At 35.8% G+C, this 24,516-nt stretch overlaps 4 protein-coding genes across 5 annotated transcripts; 1 reads left to right on the top strand and 3 right to left on the bottom strand.

Moving 5' to 3' along the window:
- Window positions 1–1,437: 1,437 nt before the first annotated feature.
- Window positions 1,438–6,249, top strand: rpl6 (ribosomal protein L6). The gene is made up of 7 exons (XM_014468878.2): window positions 1,438–1,456; window positions 2,218–2,367; window positions 2,465–2,563; window positions 3,502–3,645; window positions 4,996–5,044; window positions 5,808–5,992; window positions 6,069–6,249. Exons 2-7 carry the CDS (start codon window positions 2,218–2,220, stop codon window positions 6,219–6,221), a joined length of 780 nt encoding a protein of 259 aa, XP_014324364.1. The 5' UTR covers window positions 1,438–1,456; the 3' UTR covers window positions 6,222–6,249.
- A 1,758-nt stretch (window positions 6,250–8,007) lies between these two features.
- LOC102224538 (dynein light chain 2, cytoplasmic-like) lies at window positions 8,008–10,645 on the bottom strand. Its single transcript, XM_005794845.3, has 3 exons — window positions 10,427–10,645; window positions 9,609–9,749; window positions 8,008–8,379 (listed from the first exon to the last, which is right to left on the bottom strand). Exons 2-3 carry the CDS (start codon window positions 9,738–9,740, stop codon window positions 8,242–8,244), a joined length of 270 nt encoding a protein of 89 aa, XP_005794902.1. The 5' UTR covers window positions 9,741–9,749; window positions 10,427–10,645; the 3' UTR covers window positions 8,008–8,241.
- Window positions 10,646–13,201: 2,556 nt separating this feature from the next.
- polb (DNA polymerase beta) lies at window positions 13,202–18,148 on the bottom strand. Its single transcript, NM_001286303.1, is given in 14 exon segments — window positions 13,202–13,345; window positions 13,434–13,573; window positions 15,212–15,282; window positions 15,425–15,511; window positions 15,614–15,684; window positions 15,764–15,836; window positions 15,928–15,982; window positions 16,081–16,132; window positions 16,301–16,350; window positions 16,466–16,524; window positions 16,789–16,863; window positions 17,238–17,304; window positions 17,649–17,706; window positions 17,958–18,148. Coding segments are annotated over 14 exon segments (1,014 nt in total). The 5' UTR covers window positions 18,019–18,148; the 3' UTR covers window positions 13,202–13,250.
- Window positions 18,149–19,183: 1,035 nt separating this feature from the next.
- On the bottom strand, window positions 19,184–23,687 carry enkd1 (enkurin domain containing 1). Of its 2 annotated transcripts, XM_023343364.1 has the most exons (9): window positions 23,621–23,687; window positions 23,341–23,509; window positions 22,737–22,836; window positions 21,887–22,111; window positions 21,578–21,750; window positions 21,351–21,494; window positions 21,011–21,147; window positions 20,099–20,235; window positions 19,184–20,011 (listed from the first exon to the last, which is right to left on the bottom strand). In XM_023343364.1, exons 3-9 carry the CDS (start codon window positions 22,819–22,821, stop codon window positions 19,851–19,853), a joined length of 1,062 nt encoding a protein of 353 aa, XP_023199132.1. In that variant the 5' UTR covers window positions 22,822–22,836; window positions 23,341–23,509; window positions 23,621–23,687; the 3' UTR covers window positions 19,184–19,850. The 2 variants fall into 2 exon arrangements, with proteins under 2 accessions (XP_023199132.1, XP_005795066.1); XM_005795009.3 differs by lacking the exon at window positions 23,621–23,687 and having other exon boundaries at window positions 22,737–22,839; window positions 23,341–23,609.
- Window positions 23,688–24,516: the final 829 nt, after the last annotated feature.

The following is a 24,516-nucleotide window of genomic DNA, read 5'->3' as shown; positions in this document are numbered from 1 at the left end:
ATTTAAAATATTGATAACAAAAGGGATACAGTTTTATTTCTTAATGTAAATTGTTTGAATTCCCCTGTGACTGGTTTAACAGCAATAAGGCAACTTCAGGTAAAGATAATTTTATTTATATAGCACATTTTCAGCAACATGGCAGCTCAAAGTGCTTTACATGAATTAGAAGAAAATACAAACAGAACAACAAAACCAAAAGAAAGACAAAAAGATAAGGGTGACAACAAGGAAAAAAAACAAAGTGTTGGTTTGCTATGTACTCCACAATTTATAAACGAACAGGAGTTTCTATTCCTCTGATATTAAAGTATAAATCTTCAGATTATATATCTTGGACATGTTCTGCGTTAGTAAATTTCTGAATGGGTTTATTGCACCCTGAAAAACGTTACTGGCCTAAAACTGAACCAGAACTCTTCTTTTGCTCTATTTTGTGCACTGATAAACACACAAGCTAAAATGTTGACCAGATGTTTTTCCCCATAATCTTTGCATCAGTGTATAACAACAGCACATATAAGTGCATATATAACTGCAGAAAATTTGCCAGGAGAAGCATAGAAAAAAATAACAATGAGAAGAAAATTACAAACTTACAATACTCTTGAAGCAATTGTGCAAAACGTGACAAGTAAGGTAAGTAAAAACAATTTAAGATTTCCATAATTTTAAGTTGGAAACAACCCTGTATGGTCGTTCTTGCTTTTCAATTAGTTGAAAGCAAATATTGTTTGAAATCTACCAATTAAACTGGGTTTTCTTTTTTAAAAAATGTGCATTTAATTTAGCTTTATTGATTAATGAATTGATAAAGAAAACCATAAGATTAATTTTGCCAAAAATGTTGACATGCTAGCCATTTGGGTGCACTAAGCACAAATGTTTTTTGTAGCATATTAAGTAATATTTCATTATTGAATAAAATGTAATATAAATTTGCTTCATGTTCTCAAAACAAAATAAATAAAAATAATAAAATGATTTACAATATTTTGTGTTTTAAAGGTTTACTTGTACCTCAATTAGAAAACGGAGGTACTTTGGGAATGTCCATCCATCCATCCATCCATCCATCCATCCATCCATCCATCCATCCATCCATCCATCTGCTAGTGCCTATCTTCAGCTAACCTTTTGTGAATGTGATGTTTACAAATATAAAGAACGGTTAGAAATGAAAATCTGTTTTATTACAAGTTAAAAGAAAAGAAAAACAAGAAATATTTAAGTATATCTGTAAATTATGCAGTTAATGCTTTAGGAAAAGTAGCTATAAGAGAAATAAAGGCAACAGTTAAAAATTAACACATAAAACAACAACCGTAAACAATTCCCTATTTGGACTACAAAGACCATCACATCAACGAAGCACGTCGCAGCGACGTCAACGTAATGAGACAGCGTCCTTATAAACGTAACATCCCCGGATGTCGGTCTTTTTTTCATAGCTAAGGTAAGACAACCTTGCCTTCGTGTAACTGTGGGAATAAAGATCTGTTTTCATCTGTGTTACAGAATAAAACTGCAACCCCGTAATGTCATCCGCTGTAACAGTATACTTAGATGATACCGTCTACACCATTATTTCCTCGATTTGTCCATCATGTCGCTGTATTTAGGAACGTTTTAGTTCAACGACGCTTCTAGGCCGGCGGCTAGCCTGAATGAAGTCTACAAAGCTAGCCGAGCCGCTTGCTTTAAAATGCGTCTCCGGCCATTCTCCGATAGATTTCGTAACAATTTAATAACAAGATGTTATGTTGGTTTGCTTTAATAAGTAGCCTTAAATTATAAATGTAAATAAGCAGCTAACAAGGTGGCTCTGCTACTGTGTTGCTAACGTGTAGCCATGCTACATGTCATGCCGCTGGTTTGCATTAGTGTTGCAAGCGTCCATGAAAATACTATAAATATATTGTTTTTGTTTGTGCTGCTCATTGGGTTACTGGTTCAGATGCAGCTAGATTTCGGGTTTACGTTTTAATTGTTGGTGTTATTTAGCTCTCGTTGAACTGAGGTTTGAAAGCTCTAAGCTAGTTTTGTTGCTGAAGTTATGGCTTAAACACTAATACTAATTCATCTGTTGCTAATTCAAGCAGGTATTGTTCATCATCTGTAAACAGAATTTAATGCATAAGATTTGGTCAGCTGTTTAAATGTGCCTGCTAAATAGTTGATTTGAAATAACACTTCCCTGTCTTATATTTGTATCAGATGGCAGAGGGAGACAAGAAGAAGTCTGCCAAGAAGAAGCACGGGAGCCGGAACCCGGTTCTGGCCCGGGGCATCGGCCGCTACTCCCGTTCTGCTATGTACGCCCGCCGGGCAATGTACAAGAGGAAGACCAAGACCACTGAGACCAAGGTGAGGACCGGTCCACAACGGCATGAGTCGATATAAAAACAATCTGAAAGCACATGATGAGACATCGCAGTTTAATCCCAACTTACTTTTGTTTTAGATTGAGAAAAAGATCAAAGAAAAACCCAAGGCCACAGTTGTGAAAACTGTCGGAGGAGACAAGAATGGAGGCACCCGTGTTGTAAAGCTGCGCAAAATGGTGAGTGATGGGTGAAATGTTTTAGAGTTTATAAGCTGCTGGACAAAAATGTAACATTTACACAAGTACTTTCAGACGTAAATAGAATCTAATTCAAGACAGAACACCGGTGTTTCCTTTTGATTTTTCTTTAATAATCTTAAAAAGGAATCTCTAGGATGAACAGATTTAGTTCAGAGTGTTAAATTCTTACAACCAGAATATTTTACTGTGTTGTAACTTTTTGCATTGGAGCAGTAGTCCCCAAATAACTGTGTCTGGTCTTGAGTTCCTCCTGATAAAATAACCTATATGCCAAAAATAGCAATAAGAAAGCATATGCATTGTATACATTGTGAAAAAGGTGATAAAAGCTGTACTTAAATAAATAAAAGCAACATATTGGAAAATAAATCAGCTGTTGATGGGGCTTGATTTGCTGTTGTGATGCTGTTTAACAGAATGTGACATTTTTTAAGGTTCAGATTATTTTAAAGTTTGGGAACCTCTTAATTAGAGGAACACTGGCTGGTTAGTGAGTTGAAACATTTATTTGGCTTAAATTAAGACAATGTGCTAGTAGCTTTAAAACTCTGTCCCACATAAGAAGAGTAAAAGTCCCAGAAGTACTACTTTAGTTTCAATATTTACTGTGGGTTTGGTAATATTTTTGAACAACAAAATTGGCCTCTCTTGTGAGGGAAATGTTAGGAGACCTCTGTGAGACACTGCACAGCAACAGGTAGGGGAGGGACAGAGCTGCTTTTACTGTTCAAAGGTAATTCCATTGGAAGCACTGAAGAACTTTTGCCATCTAATTTTTTTTGTTACAACTTCTAAACCTACTGTGTTTAACCGTTTTTGCATTTTTCAAGTTTGTAAACACCAAGTTTCTATTTCAGTATGAAGACGTTTGCTGTTATTCTAGTCTATAAAATCAATATCTTTACCTCCTGCAGCCCCGCTACTACCCCACAGAGGATGTTCCCCGTAAACTGAGGAGCCATGGGAAGAAACCCTTCAGCCAGCACAAGAGGAAGCTGCGCGCCTCCATCACACCTGGAACCGTCCTCATCCTGCTCACCGGGCGCCACCGCGGAAAGGTAATCGCTTGTTTGAACGATTACAGATCAGGAAATGGATATTTGTTGTAAAGAAATGACCAACACAATAAAAGACTGGAGAAATTGACTTACAAGGGTCAAATATTGGTCATTATCAAAAGGATAATAACAAAAAGTCAGAAATTTCTTGGTCAGTCCTTTAAGATCCACACAAAGAGACTATTTTGTTTCATAGGTGTAAAAGATTATTTTAAAGATTAGATTTTTTAGCATTTTAAGTGCAACGTAAAAAAAAACCCTTAATCATTATTTTTGGTTTTTATGTTTTTTCATGCTTGCATTGGAGAACTAACTTTTCACTGTTAGTGGGAAAATTTTAATTTAATTTAAAAAATTTAATTTAATAAAATCTTATTTTTTCAGACCAAATCTGATTTCCAATTTGAATCAGTTTTAAAATGTCTTTTTTTCTTTCCAAAAAGAAAATACAAATGACAGAAAATACACACATATTATAATAGTTTACTACAAGAATTGTTTAAATTCAAGAATATAGTCTTAATATTACAAAACCAAAGAAGAAATTGTACCTTAAGAATGTCTTAGTTACAAGAAAGTCATTTTAATGAGAAAAGGTTTGGATAATTTTTGTTGTTTGTTTTTCATATTGGTGCTTCCATAAAATTACTACTTCATTCTCGTATTATTTTGACTTTATTGTCATATTATTTTATTTTTAGATTACTACTATCATATTCTTGTAAAATTGATTCATTCTTGCTTTAAAGATAAAAAAAATCTTCGTCTGACCCTTATATTTTGTGGAAGAGTTGACCTGAATTCAAAGTCCAAATAAATTGTCAAACATGGCGGCCGTGCTGACATCAGTCTGAACTATGGAAACCAAACATTAACTCTTAAAAAACCAAAAATTTGATTAATCAATTTATCGCCCAGACTTATAAAGCATTATTAGAAATTTACTAGTTTTCACGGAAATATTAGCTTTGCTATTGATGTTGCACAAGCATTTTGTTTGTTATGTTTTGCACAGATCAGTAAACGGTGAGAGCACTAAAAACAGAAACGCATCCTGAGTGCATCAAATGTTTTTACTCTAGAACATTTTGGGGGTTTAGTTGCACATTTGATCGAACTCTAATCTCACACCCTCAGTGCAACAGAGGATTCTCTCCCACTCACCTGCTGTATGGCTAAGTTATGGCAGCGAGCGTACCCACACACACTTGTCATGGTAGTTTTCTGCCTGCACCGCTTCAGATAAACAGATTGGATGTCCTGGGAGAAATATTTGTAGCGCGCGGTGCGTTGTTCTGAAGCAGAATGCCTTCAGCGCTTAAGATTAATACTGAAATGATTGTTTTTCAGCGCGTGGTGTTCCTGAAGCAGCTCTCAAGTGGTCTCCTGCTTGTCACCGGTAAGGCTGCAGATTGCATAAGCAGTTATTATGCAGCTGGAAAATCTTGTTTTTTTTTTTTTATTTATTTACCAGGGTTTGTATGAGTGTTTGAAATCCTTGAATTTCATTTAGATGTCTGCGAGGTCTGGAAAGTGCTTGATTTCTGTATATTCAAACTGCAGTTATGTAATAAATTGCAATCAAACGTTTGATTAAAAGCCTAAATTTGAAAAATTTTATTTACAGTTGAAACCAGATATTTTTATGCACCTAAAAAAATGTATTTTCCCACTGTCTGAAGTTGAGACTAAACTTGTTTTATGTCAGTTAAAATCACCAAAATTATTTCAATTTTATAAATGCCAGAAAACTTTGCAAAAACATTTGAGATTTTTTTGGACTTTCTATTTAAGCATTTAATTTGAGTAGCAAAGTAAAATTAAATGCCTAATTTGATTGTTTAATAAAATTAAGCATTTAAAATGTGTTTTTATCGAAACAATAAAAACATAATTTGTGTTTGTTTCAGTGTAATTAATATTTATTATTCCTAATTACTCAATGACTCAGGAAGGTGTAGTTGAATTAAATTGACTTGTCTTTCATGTATAGGGTGGGTGAGACATTTCAAAACATCAGATTTTATTATATTTTAACTTACTTTGCTCCTGCTGTAGAGTGTAAGACATTAATAACAGTGATCAAATATATCATATAATTGTAAATTGAAACTGCATTTATTAGTTTGTATTTTATTTTTGTTGTTTTTGTCTTTTTTCAGGCCCACTTGCCTTGAACAGAGTCCCCCTGCGAAGGGCTCACCAGAAATTCGTTATCGCCACCACCACCAAGATTGACATCTCTGGTATGAAGATCTCCAAAACCCTCAACGACACTTACTTCAAGAAGAAGAGGCTGAGGAGGCCCCGTCACCAGGAGGGAGAGATCTTCGATACGGAAAAGGAGGTAAATTGGTCTCTAAGTGCTTCCGTAGCACCGTAGTGTTCCTAGCGACCTCGTTAACCTGTTGTGTAATCTGCAGAAGTACCAGCTGACGGAGCAGAGGAAGGAGGACCAGAAGGCGGTTGATGCTCAGCTGCTGCCCCTCATCAAGAAGGAGCCTCAGCTGAAAGGATACCTGCGCTCCACCTTCGCCCTGACTAATGGCGTTTTCCCACACAAGCTGGTTTTCTAAATATGTAATAAAAACTTACCACCATCTATTGACTGACTCGTTATTTTACCTCCACTTCCATTTGTATCATGGAGTTTTAACGGCTTCTGCTCATTTTCTGGATGGAAACGTATTTGTAGACTGAAGGTTTCATGAATTTAATCCTGAAACCTTCAGCTAAGGCTGGGCAATGAATCGATAATTAATGTTGCGATAGATAATGTGATCAATATGTTTGATAGAATGTTCCAGAGATTAATCCCTGAAATATTCTAGAAAAATTTAGAAATTTCTGAGTTTGATGTTCTCAAGTTTTTTCTAGGGCTTGTTGAGCAATTTAAGAATGTCGTCAAAGGTGGCTAATGATCTTAGGTTTTCATGGGTGGATTTTTGAAAGCTGTTTTTATTTTCACCTTCCTGAAACTGGAACGGTTTATAAATGAGGATGAAGCTCTCAACTACTTTTAAAGGTTTTGTCAGCACCCAAGAGTTGCAATGCTGCCAATCCAAACTCCTTGTGACAAATCTTAAGTATAGTAATATTAAATAGATTATATGCTTTAGTCTGGTATGTCAGATTAAAAGTATCTTTTGAAAATAACCTGTAAGCAGGTATTGAATACACTTTACATTAAGCCCACCTTTCTGTTTAAAAAAAATGGTTCAATTGGTTTGATATATTCTAATTGTAGATGTCATGTTTTCTATAGCTGTTCATAATTTAGAAAATATCAAAATCAGTTTTTAATATATTAAATGCTGGAGCTAATGAAATAAATGATCTTTTCAATATTTTAATTTATTGAATGAGTGTATAAAGTTAGCGACTGTCAGAACAGAGACTGAGCACTTGTGATAGAAAATATGCAGGATACAAAGAATCTTTGCTAACAGGCTTAACTGATTCCAGTTACTTTTTGTGGGTTGTATGTCCTGAACAGTCACATTTTTAGTGAACTACATACACTTGTAATTGATTAATCATCCGACTGAACATTCAGAGCAACATAAAGACAGGTACAAAGTCGGCCTTCTATCACTTGAACATTTCCAGGATTAGAGAAACTCATCTGTGTGTTTATCTTTAGTCGCATTGATTTCTGCAACAGTGTCTTCAGAGGTCTGCCTAACAAATCAGACAACTGCAGCTAATCCAGAACGCTGCTGCTTGCGCTCTGACTAAAACCAGGAAGATAGAACACATAAACCCAGTTCTAAAGTCCCTACACTGGTTCCCTGTAGCTCAGAGAATAGACTTTAAAATACTGTTAGTATAAATCACTGAACGGCTTAGCATCAAATTATATTAAAGATCTGCTTTAAAGTTGTTGTATCAACCTTCCAGACTCACAGGCTTTCTAGTTCTGTTCTGCTCTGCAACCCAGAACCAGAACCAAACAAGGAGAAGCAGCATTCAGCTCCTACGCACCAAAAATCTGGTACAAACTCCAGAAAATTAACAGCTGTAACACTGAGTTCCTTAAAATCAAGACTATAAACCCACCTGTTTAGTTGCTTTTGAAACATAATGAACAGTGAACAAAACATTCAGACATGTATTGATGATTTGATGATGGCTTTTGATAAAATGTAATGTCTGTTACTGGTGACAGTATGTGCTTGATGTTTTCATAATGTAAAGCTCTTTGAACTACCTTGTTGAAATGTGCTATACAATGAAACTTGATTGATTGCACTCTGCCTCTTACAGATAGGAACCAGCCCCCTGCTGCCCTTCAAGGTTTAAGTTGGTACAGAAAATGGTTGATCCAGCATAATGAAATGACCAGAGCACACATTCGACACAGACTGTTTCACATTTACACTTTAATTAAAAAACCGACATGTCTAATGTAACAAGACAAAAATAAATACAAGTGTTTTATCTCTTTAACATGGCCACGGTTTATATAGTCAAAAACAACAAAGTAGAATGCAGCACAAAAAAAGGCAGCGGCCCCTCGCCAAGGAATGATAAGTGCCTTTCGAAGTCCGTCAGTACTGAATGGTCAACGGAGGTTTGGGGAAATGCAGCCTTCCCTTAACCGGACTTGAACAGCAAAATGGCTACCTGACCCAGGTAGAAGTAAATGAAATGCTTGGTCTCATGAGTAACATAGCTCCCAAAGTTCCTCCCAACAATGCAGTGCCATGTCGGGTTGTATTTCTTGTCAAACTCCTGTAAGGAACAAAAGAGATATTCAGAATGATCAAATATGCAGGGAATTGTTTTTTATTTAGCAAACAATCCAGAAGTTGTTCTCGAATTAATGGGTCAGCAGTGTTATGTAAAGCTACATCACTAAATGTTTATTAAATTGTGAGCGGAGGAAATTATTGGCAACATGCTTTCAGTTTCCTGTATTATGCTCTTGCTCCTATACATGGATGGAGCTTTGGCACTAAATTATTTAACATTATTAATAGCTTAGAATTAAATTACAGTCTTTGAATCTGCAAATATGTACACCCCAAAACAACAGTGGAGGGATGCCACCTCCCCAGTCCTCTATGGGTATTATCTATACACTTAAGATGGAAAGGACGAGCTTTGTTAAGTTCTGACATTTATTTATTGACATAAATATGCTTGCTTAAATAAATTTAGCAGGGCCTAAAAAAAACACGCCCTGAGATATCAGTTGGTTTTTGGTCAATAAATAATTTTACCAAGAGACTAGGGGTTTATTTTTAAAAAATGAGGATCAAGAATAAAATGTAAATTTGCAATTATGCATAACATATTTGTATAAAAACTCCTGCAATTCTTTTCCAACTTTAGGTTGTTGTCTATCATCCCATCATTCTTAGTGGCCACATGTACCAAACAAACAAAAAATCGGATGTTTTCCAAACACGGTATACTTTATTGTATGAATTATGGTGATTTTAATGTAGGTATGCAATACACAACTATTTGAGAACAAACCTTCAACCCCAAGTAAATTAAATGTAACAACAGCAAGATCTAGATACACATGCTTGGCATAGTCACTAACATTTTGGTTGATTTTTGGGGCAATTGAGAGATTTGCTCAAATGATGCCCTGTTTTTAAAGGACAGTTTGAATAAAAAATTGTTTTGGAGACACTATATTTTCATCCGGACTAAGCCTAGAAACTTTGAGGATGATGTGTATCTATCTAGCAATCTACTGTGACTGGATATTTCTGAAAAAAATACCTTGCATGGGTTGGGCACTAAAACTGGATCCAACCCATGGGGCCTACACCCTCCTAAATCCTAAATCCAGCCCTGGTCACAATGCCAATAACATGACAAAATCTTCAAAAACCTATTCAGATAGATTGGTATATTTAATAAGTTAAAGACGGTTTCATGTGGATTTGTCTGTTTAGATGTTGGATGCTTCATGATGGAGAGAGCCTTTATATATATATATATACCTTTTTAATGTATGCAGCAATGTCTTTCTCAATGTTGTACTTCTCCAGGGCCTGTGTGGCACACTCAACGGCGTCCTGCTGCATGTCCTCCGACATGTCGGCATTCTTGATCACTGGCTTTCTGTCAGACATGGCGTTGCTCTGGGTAACCAAAACACAGCGGATAATTTATCATCCTGATGAGGGCATTGACACACACTCATACATAATGTGACTGTAGAGGCTGCCTGAGGGTACCAACACTGATCAACAACGGCATCGGGGGAAATAAAGCAGTGGACACGTCAAGATCATAGAGAGAAAAAAGAAAATGTCTCTTCAGCGACGACATTATTACATAATAACGGATACATAATGTTTGATCGAGCCATTTCTACAAGTGTTACATAACTTCCATCAAAAGGCTGCGAGATGAACGTGCGCTCTGCGTAGTTTCTATGGATACTCAAGACATTTAAAATTACCGTCTACATTTTTACACCTATACTCTGATTAGAGGATCATGCTAAAACCATAACTCCGGCAACTCCTTAAAATGCATTAGCCACTAAGAAAACTCTCCCCAGTTGTTTTTAAATGTGCAGGAAAAGATAAAATGTTTTAAAATATATTTTATAGTAAGTAATGTATCATGGGAAGATGTTTTTTCCTTGCAACGATGCTGCTGATTAGCTGAAACCAAGAACACCAACAGTAATTCAATACAATGGAAAAAAAAAACAATTTAAAAAACGCGTTTGCCAGTAAAAATATATTGCACACATAATAAACTGAACAACTCAAATACAGCTCCGTGAATGCACAAATTACCACCCTACCTTCAACGGAAGCGTATCAAGCGATGAGTAGTTTAAATGGGATAACTGCTCTTGGAGCGACAACTCCCGCGAAGTGGTTGACACAAAAGTGATGTGGGTGTGTGGCGGTAGGATACGGCTGCCTTGACTTCCTCCAATTGGCTGCCGTTAACGCACAAAGCGCTCTCATTGGTCAACTGGTGCGTATCCTTGTGGTATTTCTGGTAGCATTTTATTTCAACCCATCATGCACCGCGAAACAGCCGTTGTCAGGGCAACGCTTGTGTATAGTGGGGCTAACGCTAACGGGCTAATTGCTAAACAGTGAATTGTTTTCTAATGCAGTAAAGAAATATATTTTCCATCGTGGGATTTTTTTTATTTACAGTTTCGGTAAATAAAAATATTTACGTTGTGTAGTTGAAACGATTTTTTTTCTAAATTCAAAACTATAAAAATCTAGATATTATAATGGTATGAATTAGAATTTGAACATAACTTCTAAGAAACCATGACCTTAGAAAGCCACGTCTGTAAAAAATATTCTATAAAGTATTAGTCAATAGGTTCAATATAATTTTTACAGAGGTTTCCTGTAATTAATTTCCAAGTCAAAATTATACTTTTCCAAACTGAAGTTTCCATATGTTAGTCTTTAAATATAATACCTTCTTTAAAATATAAACTTTAAAGAAGGATGGACAGATATATTGGATAGACAAATGGGTAGATAATAAATTGATACATGGATACATTTATGAATGGATGAACAGATTAATGTGTGATGAGACTAACATTGATGGATAAATTAGATTACCAAACTGATGGATGAAAGGTTGGATTAATGGACAGATCAATAAATGGAAGGGTTATTAGCTGGATGCATGGATGATTAGTGAACAAAAAGATAGATGGGTAGATAAATTCAACACTTCTATATGCATTTATTTATTACATAAACAGCATAAAGAACAAGTGCTTGAGGAATGTATCTTGAGTGATTCACTCAACTATAATGTTCACAGTGGGACAAGGAATTAAGTGTGAAAATATTTTTTCATATTTTATTTTCCTTTTCTTCTCAAGATTTTATATTTTAGCAGTGTGCTTAGTGTAGAAGTACCTCAAACTGTTAACTCCTTGGAAAAATAATTAGCTTTTGTACATCCATATAATTTACTAAAAAAGACAGAAGTCAAGACTTGTAGGCATTAGATTCACCAATGAGAATGGAATAGCAAATTTACCAGAATAAAAGCGTAATGGCTCCCAAAGATGAGCTATAAAATTAATTCAAAAATACTTTGATCTCAAAGGGAAATGTAATGTTGTTTTTGGAAACCCAACATGAAAGCTGTTATCATGCATCAGAGCCAGATTGAGGAAATTAAAAATATAGAGATTCCCTACCAGTATTAAGAAGGAACTGGGGATAAGTGCAATAATGAGGGAGTAACGTTGGCAGCACAAGAAAATGCATGATTTGCAAAAAAAGCAGAGACTGAGGTCTACGATGCCAGACAGGAATCAAAATTTAGGTCTTAAGAGACCCCGCTATTAAAACTAATAGCAGGTTCTTATGACGATGCCAGGCAAACTGCACAAAAAACCTTTAAAACTTAAGCCAAGTAGCTGGAGTGGTGCAGAATACCACTCCACCACCGATGGGTGGTGCAGAATACCAAAAGTAAAAATATTTGGGACTTGAAAATCCAGACTGACAGGCACCTCATGTCTAACCAACTGATCATATGTGATAGTTGACACAGACAAAAAGACAAATGATAATATCATGTAGACCAATGACATTAAAAAATCAGTTTTGTGCAGTTCTGTATTAGTAAAATGTTTCCTTGGTTTCATGCTCATATTCAAATGATAGGGTCAATAGAGGCTGTTGAAGAACTTGGTAAGATGCTGCAGAGTTAATTTAGCCATTTGGTGCAGCAACAAGTGTAAATCTTGCCCTCGAGGACTGGAGATGGACAACAGACTACCAAGATGATGTGCAAAATGCCAAAATGTTTAGACTCCGATATATTACTGAACAAAATTCAAGAAGAAGCAACAGGCAGATAGACGTTAAAATTTAACTGTTTCTTCCAGTTTATTTCAATTTAGTGACAGCATTGCTTCACGTTTCATTTTCTTCTTAAATAACTTCTGACATATTTGCAGATATTGCAAGACAAACCTGAAAGTTACCATAATCTAAGTTTCAGTTTTGCTGCCTTCCTTGAAAAAAGGACACATTCTGACATGATAAAACACTGGATGTTGTCTTTTCCTCATCTCATACAATAGGTTAATTAAACCTACTATTCAACAAAATCAAATTTAAATGCTGAGAAGACTACTCTCATCTGGTTTGATTACCATATTGCTACTCGTCAATCCAATGGCGCATTATTGTAACATTTTCATTCTGTCTAAACTTCAAACTAAAATATTAATGTAGTACAATAATAAAAATCAAAACCACACACATTCAGGATGTACAAACAAAATGCAACAGACTATCCACCTTAAATGGCTCATGTACATTTATAACTCCCTTTTAGTTTACCAAAAACAAAATCTAAAAATGAGGTAAACAAACTACAGTTGACATGATTTAAAACCCTAAAAATAAAGCAGAAGCACTTTCATGAGGCATGAAGGTGAAGTGTTATAAATAAATATTAAGTCCAGAATGTGAAGATCTTTTGGGGAAAACATCCAACTCTTATAATTAAAATTCTTTTCACATTTACTCTTTTTTCAGTGTCATGAGTAAGTGGAAAAGAAGAAACAAACTAGATGCCTTTTGTTTAATCCATGTTTGCAGGACTGCTGTCGATTTCCCTCACTCGCTACGATCCTTCGGCTCTCTGTATCTGTACTGGATGTATTCAAAGATGTCTCTCTCACTGTCCACCAACAGAGGCTCTCCCGCCATTCCTGCAATCAATACAATCAGCAAAATCACTTTTGGCTGAAGTTACAAAGTGAAACAGCGTTCAATTACTTGCAGCTGACAGAGACTCACCAGTGACACCAAGTGGCCTGATGGTGTACTCGTTCAGAGTGAAGCCCTTCTCCAGAGCGTGTGTCCTCATGTTCTTATTAAAGATGTCACTTCCAGTGAAATACAGAACTCCACAGTAGTACTGGTCCTTGGGAATTAACCTGGCAAAAATCAAGAATGATTGGATTTAAAAAAAAAAAAATTACTACAGATTTCAGTTCTAAATGGAACCTCAAAATAGTTTCTCAAAATATGTCATAAACACAAAGCCAGTATGTTAAAGACTAAATAAGTATTTCCCCTGGCCCTTTGTGTTATTGTACACATACAGATTTAATCACATTCATATCTGCACCAATATTTGTTTAAATCTCCCTTCACAAGCTGCAGAAACTGTAACATTTTTGGTAAGTTGATAGTATTTCTCTTCCTGGATATTTGGCGATTCCTTTTATCAATAGTTTTAGAGTTCATTCATATATGTTGGTTTCCTGGCATACACCTGGTTTTTACACACAGTTAAAATGTTTTCAATAGCTTAAGCATGGCTTAATCCATTTCAAAACCAGTTTGGATTTTTGGTTTGGATAATTTTATAGCTGGAACATTCAACTGTATCTATGTTTCAACCATCTAGGGGTGCCCAAAGTCGATCCTCGAGGGTCAGCATCCTGCATGTTTTAGTTTTCTCCCTGGTTTAACGCACCTGGATCCAATGATGGCTCGTTAGAAGGCCTAAGAAGAACACTGACATGCTGAAAAGGTTGTTACTACCACCAGGGAGAGAACTAAAACGTACAGGATGCTGGCCCTCAAGGACTGACTTTGGGCACCGCTGATAGCTGTTGATTTGAGTTGAAGTGGTTCAATCAATCCATGAAATTTGTGCAATACACCAGTACTACTGGTAGTGAATGGATCCTCAGCAGATGCTACCACCACCTTGGCTGTTGTTGCTGCTAAGAAGTTCAGTCTCCTCTGACCATAGTCTTTTTTCCCTCCATAGTCTAATCTGTTGTTTAGGTTATTGAACCATCAGATTGGTGCAAAGTGCTATTATACCCATTCAGCTTTCAAGTGTTTCATGAAATGTGGACTGTAGATACGGACATTAGCATTGGGGATGTCTCTGCTTGCTGCAACATGTTTTGCCTTGAGATGTTATTTTAGGCTTGAATAGCTTCGGTGATAGGCCAACTCCTTTTTGCACAATGTACACACAACAAAAGTCTTTTCCAGCATCTCATCAGATCAATTTCTGATCAGGAATAAGACCCCAGTGGGTCAAGAGAAGCAGCTTTGTCGTCCATCACTGGTGTTTGCGGATGCCACTTGTACATCAGATGTATGAGTGTGCCAGAAACGCATGAATACAAAGGGTTTAGCTGGAACCTTTTATGTAAACAAAACAAAAAAGGTGACTACTTGAGTTAAAGTTTGTAACAAGTTAAAATCTAATTAATTAATTGAAATTAATTTCTGACCCTAGTCTAAACTAGTTTCTGAAGACTTCCTGAATGGCCTCTCCAAATCATTAATCTCAATGCTACAAATCATGTGCGGTTTCTCTGCAACTTGTTAAAGGAGATTTGACTGAATAGGGTTGTGGTGTACATATTTGAGCTTGAGGTTAGAATTTAGATCTTGTGTAGATTGTAGGAATCCCAGAATAAGTTTTAACTTTAATCCACCCTGAATGCATTGTTATAAGACCAAAATCAATCTGATGTTCATGTTTATAAGTTTCTGACCAGAAATATATCAGATAAATATCCCAAGAGTATAAAAAAAAAGTTTACCTAATATCAATGCGTCTGTGAAGATGTTCTTCCTCTTCGTCATCATCAGTGTCCTGCAGCTGGCAGACTCCCTAAACAAACAGAGGAAGTACATTATGGGAACAGTCATCCGCTAAAGGGGATGGGTGGAATTACAACACAAACTTCATTACCAGTCACATTAAGATAGCTACAGCTGACTGCACCTAGGAAAACAAACACCAGAGGCCTCACCATGAACTTGGTGTCTCCTTTGGACAGAGTGTCGGTCACAAACCCAACGGACTCCAAATGATCGACCACAGCATGAAGAAGTTTTGGCTGGAAACAGAGAAAGTTCAATTAGTTAAAAAACGATCCACTTCTTCTTACCAACATACTTTATTTACTGTAAGCGAGCAACAGTATATGTTTAGGTTTTACCTGCTTCTCTGTTTGAGAAGTGTAATTTGGGTGAGTCAGTAAAATATCAATATCACCACTCGATGCTGCACCTGGAAATTAGAAATATCATTTTAAAAAGATGAGCCACTCTTAAAAATTAAAGACTGAATATCAGTTTGATGAAAGTACCTCTCCTATAGCTTCCACAGATTGTTCCGATATATTCTGGATCAATTTTCTTTAATTCCCCCAGAATAAGTACCTTAAAAACAAAACAAAAGATTACAGTTAAAAAAAAACTGTAAATAAAATAATTTTAAAAAGACATCAGAAATTATCAAAAGCAAAATCACCTCCATCTTTTCCATTTCAACTCTTGGGATCCTTTTCTCAAATTCTTCAAAGTACCTAAATGCACCATAAAACATAAATACTGTATGCTCTAACAGAAGACAACTGAAATAAAATAGAAATAATAAACCTAAAGCATTTTCAGACAAACGTACTTGAGTCCAATCTTTTGGTGGTGATTTAGCTTGTGCTCTACCTTTTTCAAATCTAAAAGAAACATAAAATATAAAAATAGCACTTTAATGTTTCCTGCAAGTTATTCAAAACCTTAAACACAAAGAAATCTGTAAATTAGGTCTAACATTATTTTGGTGAGTTTAATTGTTAAAGAGAATATGTAAATGTTATGTGATCTACGGTATTTGCGGTACAAACCATCCAATGTTTTCACCCCCTCTTCAACAAACTTCCTAGCAGCAGCAGGTCTAAAGGTCAAAACACATATACTTTGTTATAACAAAGCAATATAATTGAATGCATAATAAAAATCAAAAGCAGCAACAACTGAGTTGGTCCCATTTGGTAATATTACCAACATACCCGATTCCGGTGACTCTGGTGAGGAAATTTATGGAAGAGCTGGTGTCATCATTTCTGATCTAGATGAAAATAAGTCAGATTAATCAGTCTGTGTAGTAAAATTGACATTTTTTTCTTTTTTACAGGAAGAGCAGGGAGCTTAAGCATTTAACCGGCTCTACTGGTGGAGTTCTGTTACTTCATAACAAAGTAACATATAAAGCTGAACACTCACTCTGTTTAGGTTGTTGACATATGTACTTAGTATCACTTCTGCCATGAAGTTAAAATAAAATAAAATACAGAGTGGAAGGAGTTGTGTATTCCCTAACACCTTGACTCACCTTTTCAAGTTTTCTTAGTTTTCCAGTTTGTAAGAACTCATCGATCTTTTCTGCTATTTTAGCACCAACTCCATCCTGTTAAAGGTAAAAGTAAACATATCAGGATGTTCAAAAATTTATTCACACAAGCTTTTGGAAAACAGCACAAACACACTTACTGCTACTCTGACAAATAACTTATGCTATAAGAATGTTTAAATCTAAAGGCAGTACACATATTCCATCTGTGGACAGATTGATAGTAAGACATTAAGGTCAACATAAAACAGATAGTTTCACATATGAATATAATGTAAAAAATAAAGGGCTTATCCATTTATACATAGTAATAAAGAAACGTCTTCATAATTTACCTTGTCCATTGTCATCACTAAAGTTTTGCTTCCATTATTCACTTTTTAAATATTAGTAGTATTAAAAACAACATAGAAAATGGATTTAGGACATACCAGTTTCTTCGCCTCTTCTCCATTTTTAATCTTGTTAGGATACTTGGCAATGGTGGATGCTGCTTTCCTATCCACATTACAGAATAAAAACATTATCGAATGGCTAAAAGAAGTATTTATAAAGAAAGTACTTTAAAGCTTTAGTAATATGATATGAACAAGCAAGCTAGTTTACAATACCTTGATCTCATGTGCCATACATTATACAATGAATGTATGATTTTGTTATTGTAAAAGGATTTTAAAACGTCATTGTCAGAGTATACTCTAAATATCTGACCGGAAGTGAGTGAAAAATGAAGCAGAAATAAAACCTTTTGAGCAGATAAATTAAGTCTATCCAAAATAACCACTGAATATGTGGATTCTACTCGTATCTGCAAATAAAAGCAAAGGTTTTTAGGAACTCACCTGTATGCATTGTACTTATGTATTGCCCTGTTGACATTTTTCTCGTAGTTAGCCAGTTCTGTAACCAGAAGCACATCCCATTTAATTTTAGAACCACATTGAACGGAAGTAGGGATTTAAATTACAGCCTCTAAAGAAAACTGCAATGCAGAGAAACTCCCATGCTTGAAAACAAACAAAACAAAATGTCCATGAAAGCCATTTTATCAGCGCATTACTCATTGAAAGTAATATGAAGGCAGTTTAAATAGTAAAAACACTGCAACTCTCAGGATAGCTAACTGCTGGCTGAAACGTAACATCACGTACCGACAAGAAAGTCAGTTATTCCCTCATTTAGGGACTCCTGTGGAGCTTTCCTCTTGCTCATCGTAGAATACGAAAACTGCGAGATGTCCTGTGAAAGTCCGGTGGCACTATTATCACGCAGGAGTGAGCACCACTGTGTGTTTTTAATTAGCGCCTTGCTAACACTTCAACCAGAACTCACGCTGAACAATGACCCGACTTACGTAGCGGGGGTTGGAAATGCGTAACACGTCATTAATAACCCCCACGTGACGAAACACCTCTACTTTTCTTTTTTAAAATTAGATATCACGAATTTTTTATTTCTGACGTTTTTTATAATGGGAAAATACAAAATATTACGTTTGTTTTTGTAAAATAAAGTTTTGCTTCAAAACAACGGATTAGTACAATATCAAATATATAATATCTCCAGTTGCAGTCAGTTTTCCAATGAATCTTAAGAGGCCTCTGACTGAAGACTACTGCTGTATGACAGTCTAATGAGTTTTATAACATGCTAACAGTTCAATATCCAGCAGCAGAGAGGATAATCAACAGTAATATGACACATTCACTAGTGAGCAAGCACTGCTAATCCACCTACTTTGCTTTAGCCCCTCCTCCTTAAATCTCTGTCTTGCCATGGTTAGAACGGGGAAAGAATACTATCCCTTTAGTCAATGAAAGAGCCTGTTTAAACAGCCTCCTTCTTTCTCTGCTCTTTGGTCCTGCTCTACATAAAAAAGCCTCCTTTTTAAACTGGGAATTGTGGGTCATAGTTCAGGTATTATTTGAACTTTTGAGATGCTAATCAGCTGCTCCCAGTTGTTAAAACAATACCTTGTCTCAATTACACGTCATAACAATTGTATGGAAGTAAAAAATGATGAGTACAAGTCCTTCCACCTACAGAGCATTCAAAACCAGAGAAAATAATTGTCCAGATTATGCCCCAATCTCAAAAATTATGAACAAAAGTCTATATAAAACAAATCAGAACTAACACAAAGCTACTCCAACATGCTGACACCACGAGCAACGCAATTCTAGAATTTTATATAAACAGGAACCTGTACTTTCGAGGTGACTGCATGATAAGTATTTTTGGAAAACATTTTAACCGCATTTTTTGTTTTCACTACTGGTTTTCTGATGAGAAAATAAAATTTATAAAACATGGAATGACATGACATGATTGCAATTAGCAACAAAATAAGTCTAATCACAGGATATAACAGGGTTTTTTTATTTCAACTTTATAGAACATTTAGAGGTAGCTTTCACAAATATTCACAATCATGTTAAAATGCCAGGTTTTAAAATTAAAGCATAAAACCAGTAATAAATAAGTTTAAAACTTTTTGCACATACAGTGTAACATAATCTCTGTATAATTCGAGATAAAAACAAAACTAAAAAATAGTGAATTCTAAAATTAAATTAAAGATGGTTCAAGAAAGTGTTAGTTCGCATATGCACTCAGGTTGCTGCAAAATCATTAATATTCTTTCTAACATCCATTGAATTCTGCAGGATAAGTATCACTTAATATTGGAGAAAAGTTTTTAAATTATTTATTGTTAGGCTTCATATTTTTGAAAACCTAGCATTTTCACAGAGATGTGTACAATTTTGTGAGACACTGTAGCTCCTAAATCATACACAAGCCAAAGCATGTCATTTAAAACTAGAAATATTTTAATGTTATGTTAGTTACTGACATTAAGCAAATGTAGTAATTTAACATGATAAAATTATTATATAAAATATATTTTTTAACAAAATCCCTCCACAACAATAAAGTAATCATCTTTTCCATAAAAGTCAGCTTCTTTCCATTAAATAAATTGTAAAAACAAAATAGCAGATTTGCAGGGCAATCTTGTCTTCTTTTAAAGTCCTTCTGGTGTGTTAGGAATCAACTTTAACATAAACTCTATCCCTGGAGAAAATCTTTATGGCCTCTTCAATCTCAGAGAGTCTACAGTCAAGCTGAGCCCGACGTGTGCGAACGCTCAGACCATCAGACCTTAGCGGGAGGGAGAGCAGCTCCGACACCAATGAGCAGTGGGCTGAGGGAAAAAGAAACAACAAAAACAACAACTTCTCCATGTGAACATCAGTCTACCAGAAGATTTACTCATCCAAAGGAGACCTACTGTCTTTCAGGGACTTCAGTGTCTGCTGTCTATCGCTGTCAGGCAATGTCATGTGACCAGCTGGGACCCTAGGATCAGGCGCATTCCTCTTCCTCTCCTCCTCCTCTTTTTGCCACTGCTTCTTTCTTTCCTCAAGACTGCATTAAGTGGTAGTGAGACAATAAGGAATGGTTTGGGGTCAGTTTGCCCCTTCAGCAATTCAAATCCCCTATATTCACCAATTTCATCTCTTAATCTCTCCATATTTCCATTTATTCTTTAGCTTATTTCTATAATCTTAATTCACAACAAAGATAATCTCAGGGCTCATTACAAGATAAACAGTTGAAATTTATACCCAGAAATAATTAATCCATCAATCAGTTTTAACACAGAGCAGAAAACCCAACTTTTACTGCCAGTTGGTAAGAAATTTTCCATCCAAGGATGCTCAATTGACAAAGCATGAGGTGACAGTGGAAAAGAACAAATCATAGAAACATTCCCCAAATTTCATTTACAGTATATTTTATTTTTATAATTGATTACAATTTCCTATTATGTTCTGAAAACTTTGCAGTATACCTCATTTGCATTCATTCTGGTTCTTGTCAACATTTAGGCCAGTTAATCCTTCTGAAATATGAGAAATTAAGACCACCGGCCAAGCCATTAAATAATTCTGAGCAACCCTAAAATTTGTTCAAGTTTTCGGTTGGATCTGAAATTAACAGCTCTTCAAAGAAAGGCTGAAATGACTAGTGCCGTAAGGAAAAAGCAACTCATGTAAAAGATCTCTAAAAACATTTTATTTAAAATATTTTAATGTTTATGAGGTGAAATATTGCAAAAATAATTACAACATACACACTTATTAGAAGTTATTTGAGAGTAAGTTATAAATAAAGTAGAATGTGGTGTTAAAATACTCACTATTGAGGCACTTGGCCCTTGACTGCGCTGGGGACAGGCTTATCCCTGAGGTTTGTCAGTGACTGGGATCGACGAAGGGTAGTTTTTCTTGCAGCCCGCGCATTATATTTCACAAAGTCTATGGTATGACCTTGCACCTGAAAGCATAATTTAAAAAGAAGACATAAATCTATGCTTCCATTACAACTAATTTCCCTTCTTAAATTATTTTCACAGAATCTTTGAAAACATTTTAATGCCTGGCATAAAACAAGTACACTGGAAGCATGACATTTAAACAAATGATCAACTCTATGATTGTATTATAATTTACAAAAAGCATAATTTTGTTAGAACCCACCATTAAGTCCAGGTCTTGTGTGGAGCTGGAGGAGGCTGGGCGCTGGAAAGCCACAGGCGAAGGTCTTGGTGGAGTGGAGGAGCCGCCTTTAGAGTGGGCCTTTAGAAACGTTTGACACTGAGGTTTAACAGGCAGGCTAGAAACCTGAGTGAAATAAACACGCAGGTTAAAACATGAGGAAAATATGAAATGTTCAAATTTCTGTTAGAAGTAGATCTCGTCCTCGCCTCTAACTGAGCCATCAGCCTGGATGGGACGTTCTGATATTTTGAGGAGGTCCACAGAGCTTTGACTGGGACAGGGCCGGCATGAATTCTCTCAGCTTCCTGCTCTTTGCAGCGTCTCTGGATCTCTCGGAGTCGACGTACATTATCCTTACTAAAGTCATGTACTTTCTGCTCTACAAGAAGAAGCAACAACATTTATCCTAATTACAGTTCAATAGACAAAAAAATTATGTTTAAATCCACAGTTTTTCATCTTTAAAACACCAAAAATGGATAAGTTTAAAAACTACATTAGTTGCTGAAACTTACTCTGTTTGGGAACAGGGGTTATGGATAACCCCTCTAGTCTTAGTAAGTCTCCCACAACTCCTTTTTGTCCACGTTCCAGAATATAAGTGGCATTAGGGCCAACGCGGGGCCGGCGGGATGGTAAGCGAGCGCTGTAGCTTTCTGGGTACAACACAGGATCTGGAGCAAGAGGACCCAGTTGAAGGGCCAAGCTCCCTTTCTGGTGTCCTTCTAAACAACCACGAGCTGGAAGAGAGAAAAAAAAACTAGTTTATTGCCGTTATGTATTTGTTACTAAAGGTTTTCTATTCCATAGACACCAAGTCCCCTTTTAATGTTTTTTAAACATTCCATCTTACTGTATCTTGTAAACTATTAATCCTGCTAGAAGCTTTTTTGCTTACATTTTGTCAATTTAAACCACAAACATTAATCAGTTTTTCAGACTAACACAGAGAATGAAGTATTTTTTGTAAAGTGGAGGGAAAATGATACACAGTTTTCTACATTTTTTCATGCAGAAAAATCTGAAAGATGTAGGGTGCAATTTGTATTCTGCCCTCTTTACTCGTATACCTCTAAATAAAATCCAAGGCAGCCCGTTGTCAAATGTTTAGTGTTAAAAAACAAAACATGCATCATCTCTCTCCCAATTCACAGTTAAAGACAACTTTATGTTGATTAATCACCTAACCCCAACAAAGTATATTGAAGATGACAAAATGTACAACAACAAAAAATATTCAAGGGGGTTGAATATCTTTGTTAAGTGTTGTTATGAGGAATCCTTCATTCTTACCACGGCAATTTTAAAATCATGTCTTTGTTTAACACAAGACCTATTGAACACAAATATTAGATGGCATCTTACCCGAAGCAGGTCGTTTGTAGTACTGAGGGAGCAGGGAGGGATCTGGGGGGATTGGCCCAGATATTGTGGAAGGTCCCTCACACATTTGAAAGTGCAGAAACTGCTGAGCAGATATATCGGATATAAACAGTTTCAGATAAGAAACAATCAAAATTGAAAACACAAAAGTACGACTACCGACATTACTTCTATCAGTATGATTTAAAATAACTTTACTACAAACTGCACAATCTAAATGAAACATCTGCGTGTTTATTTGCTTCAACTATTGGTAAAATTTGAGATATAGACCAAATCTCACAATCTGAGAATAAAAATAGACGACTAAACTGCATGTTTCCCTGCATATACTAAAAGGTAAAAACGTAAATAAAACAAAATAAAAATAATAAAAACATGTGCGTATGAATGTTGCTATATAAATGCTGCTTTCAACGGCTATTAAACGCCAACCACAGCTATTGTTTGCCATGGTGTTTTTGAAGAAGGCTAATCACCACACAATGTTTTCGACTAAACTCCGTACGGATTAAGAGGAGCAGAAACGCATTTTGACGTCCCACAAAACCTGCGAGCGGTCAAACTAAATTAAATAAAAGCTCACCTTTTAAAATCGAGTCCTTGTTTATCGGTGAAGGGTTTTGTTCACGCGCGCCGATGACGCCTAGATATCAACACTTGTTGGCGAATCCTTCACCATGGCAACGGAGCACGCGCAAACAGGTCTAAACTGAAGGGCGATGACCGCAGGGAATACAGATATTAGCCGACACCTTGGTAAACAAAGCATGAAAACTCACTGTAGATCAATTCAAAAGTGTAAAACTAGCCTTGTTACACGTTCGCTTAATGATTATCTACCCGTGGAGCGGAACAATACGTACTTCTGCTGTAATCTCGTTGAGGAGAGGAGTTCTTTAATCCTGAGTACTGTCTTTCAGGCGCTGCAAGGAAGGTTTGCAAAATGAGAGCATGTTTCTCTGGAACCACTCAGCGGCTTAGTGGAAACCTTATTACATGTTAAAATAAACCCTGATGAGAGCTAAAGATATAATTGCAATAATGTAAATGAATATGACGTCAAAGAGCAAAAATATTAGAGCAGGACTTTTATATTTTGTTATACTTGTAGAATGGAGTCTGTGACCTGTCATAAAGAATTAATGAAAGTGCAACAGTAGTTTTGTGTCTGTGAATGCTAAAAAATATACTATTTATTTAGATAAATAAATATGCAGATTTGTTTTGCACCTTTTGTTTGGGATCATTTGGAGCAGAACTGTAAGTGTAGCATTGTTTTTAAAGCGTGACTCCAAGAATATAATTTGTGTACTTGCACTTAAGAATTTGAAGGGGTCTAACTGTTGTTTTGTATTTGTGAAAGATTGAAAAAAAAAATCTACAATTACAAAACTTCACAATTCAACTTCACAATTACCAGGCACAAATATGTTTGCACCAGTAGTACCTCCATAGAACATTCCCATGCTGGTTGCATATTTTGTGCATTTGAAAATTATACTCAAAGAATGACCAGATTTGTTTCTGTCCATAATTCTCTTTCCAATATCTTGACAAAATTTGTTTTGTTTTTTCCAAGATCCCACACAAGGAAGCTGTATTCTTTAGCTTTTGCCTTAAAATAAACCGACAGTTAGCTCTAATTTGGGGCTTTGTGAAAGTGTTTAAAACCACAATAATCTTAGTGCATATAATCTTCTTACATTAATGAAAATAATTAAAAATGATCAAAACTAATACTTTCTCAGGATTATTGCAT

The sequence above is a fragment of the Xiphophorus maculatus genome, chromosome 12 (genome assembly GCF_002775205.1).
Source record: "Xiphophorus maculatus strain JP 163 A chromosome 12, X_maculatus-5.0-male, whole genome shotgun sequence".
Taxonomy (NCBI): Eukaryota; Metazoa; Chordata; class Actinopteri; order Cyprinodontiformes; family Poeciliidae; genus Xiphophorus; species Xiphophorus maculatus.
Note: the sequence above shows the minus strand (reverse complement) of the source record. Positions and strands in the feature narration are given on the sequence as shown.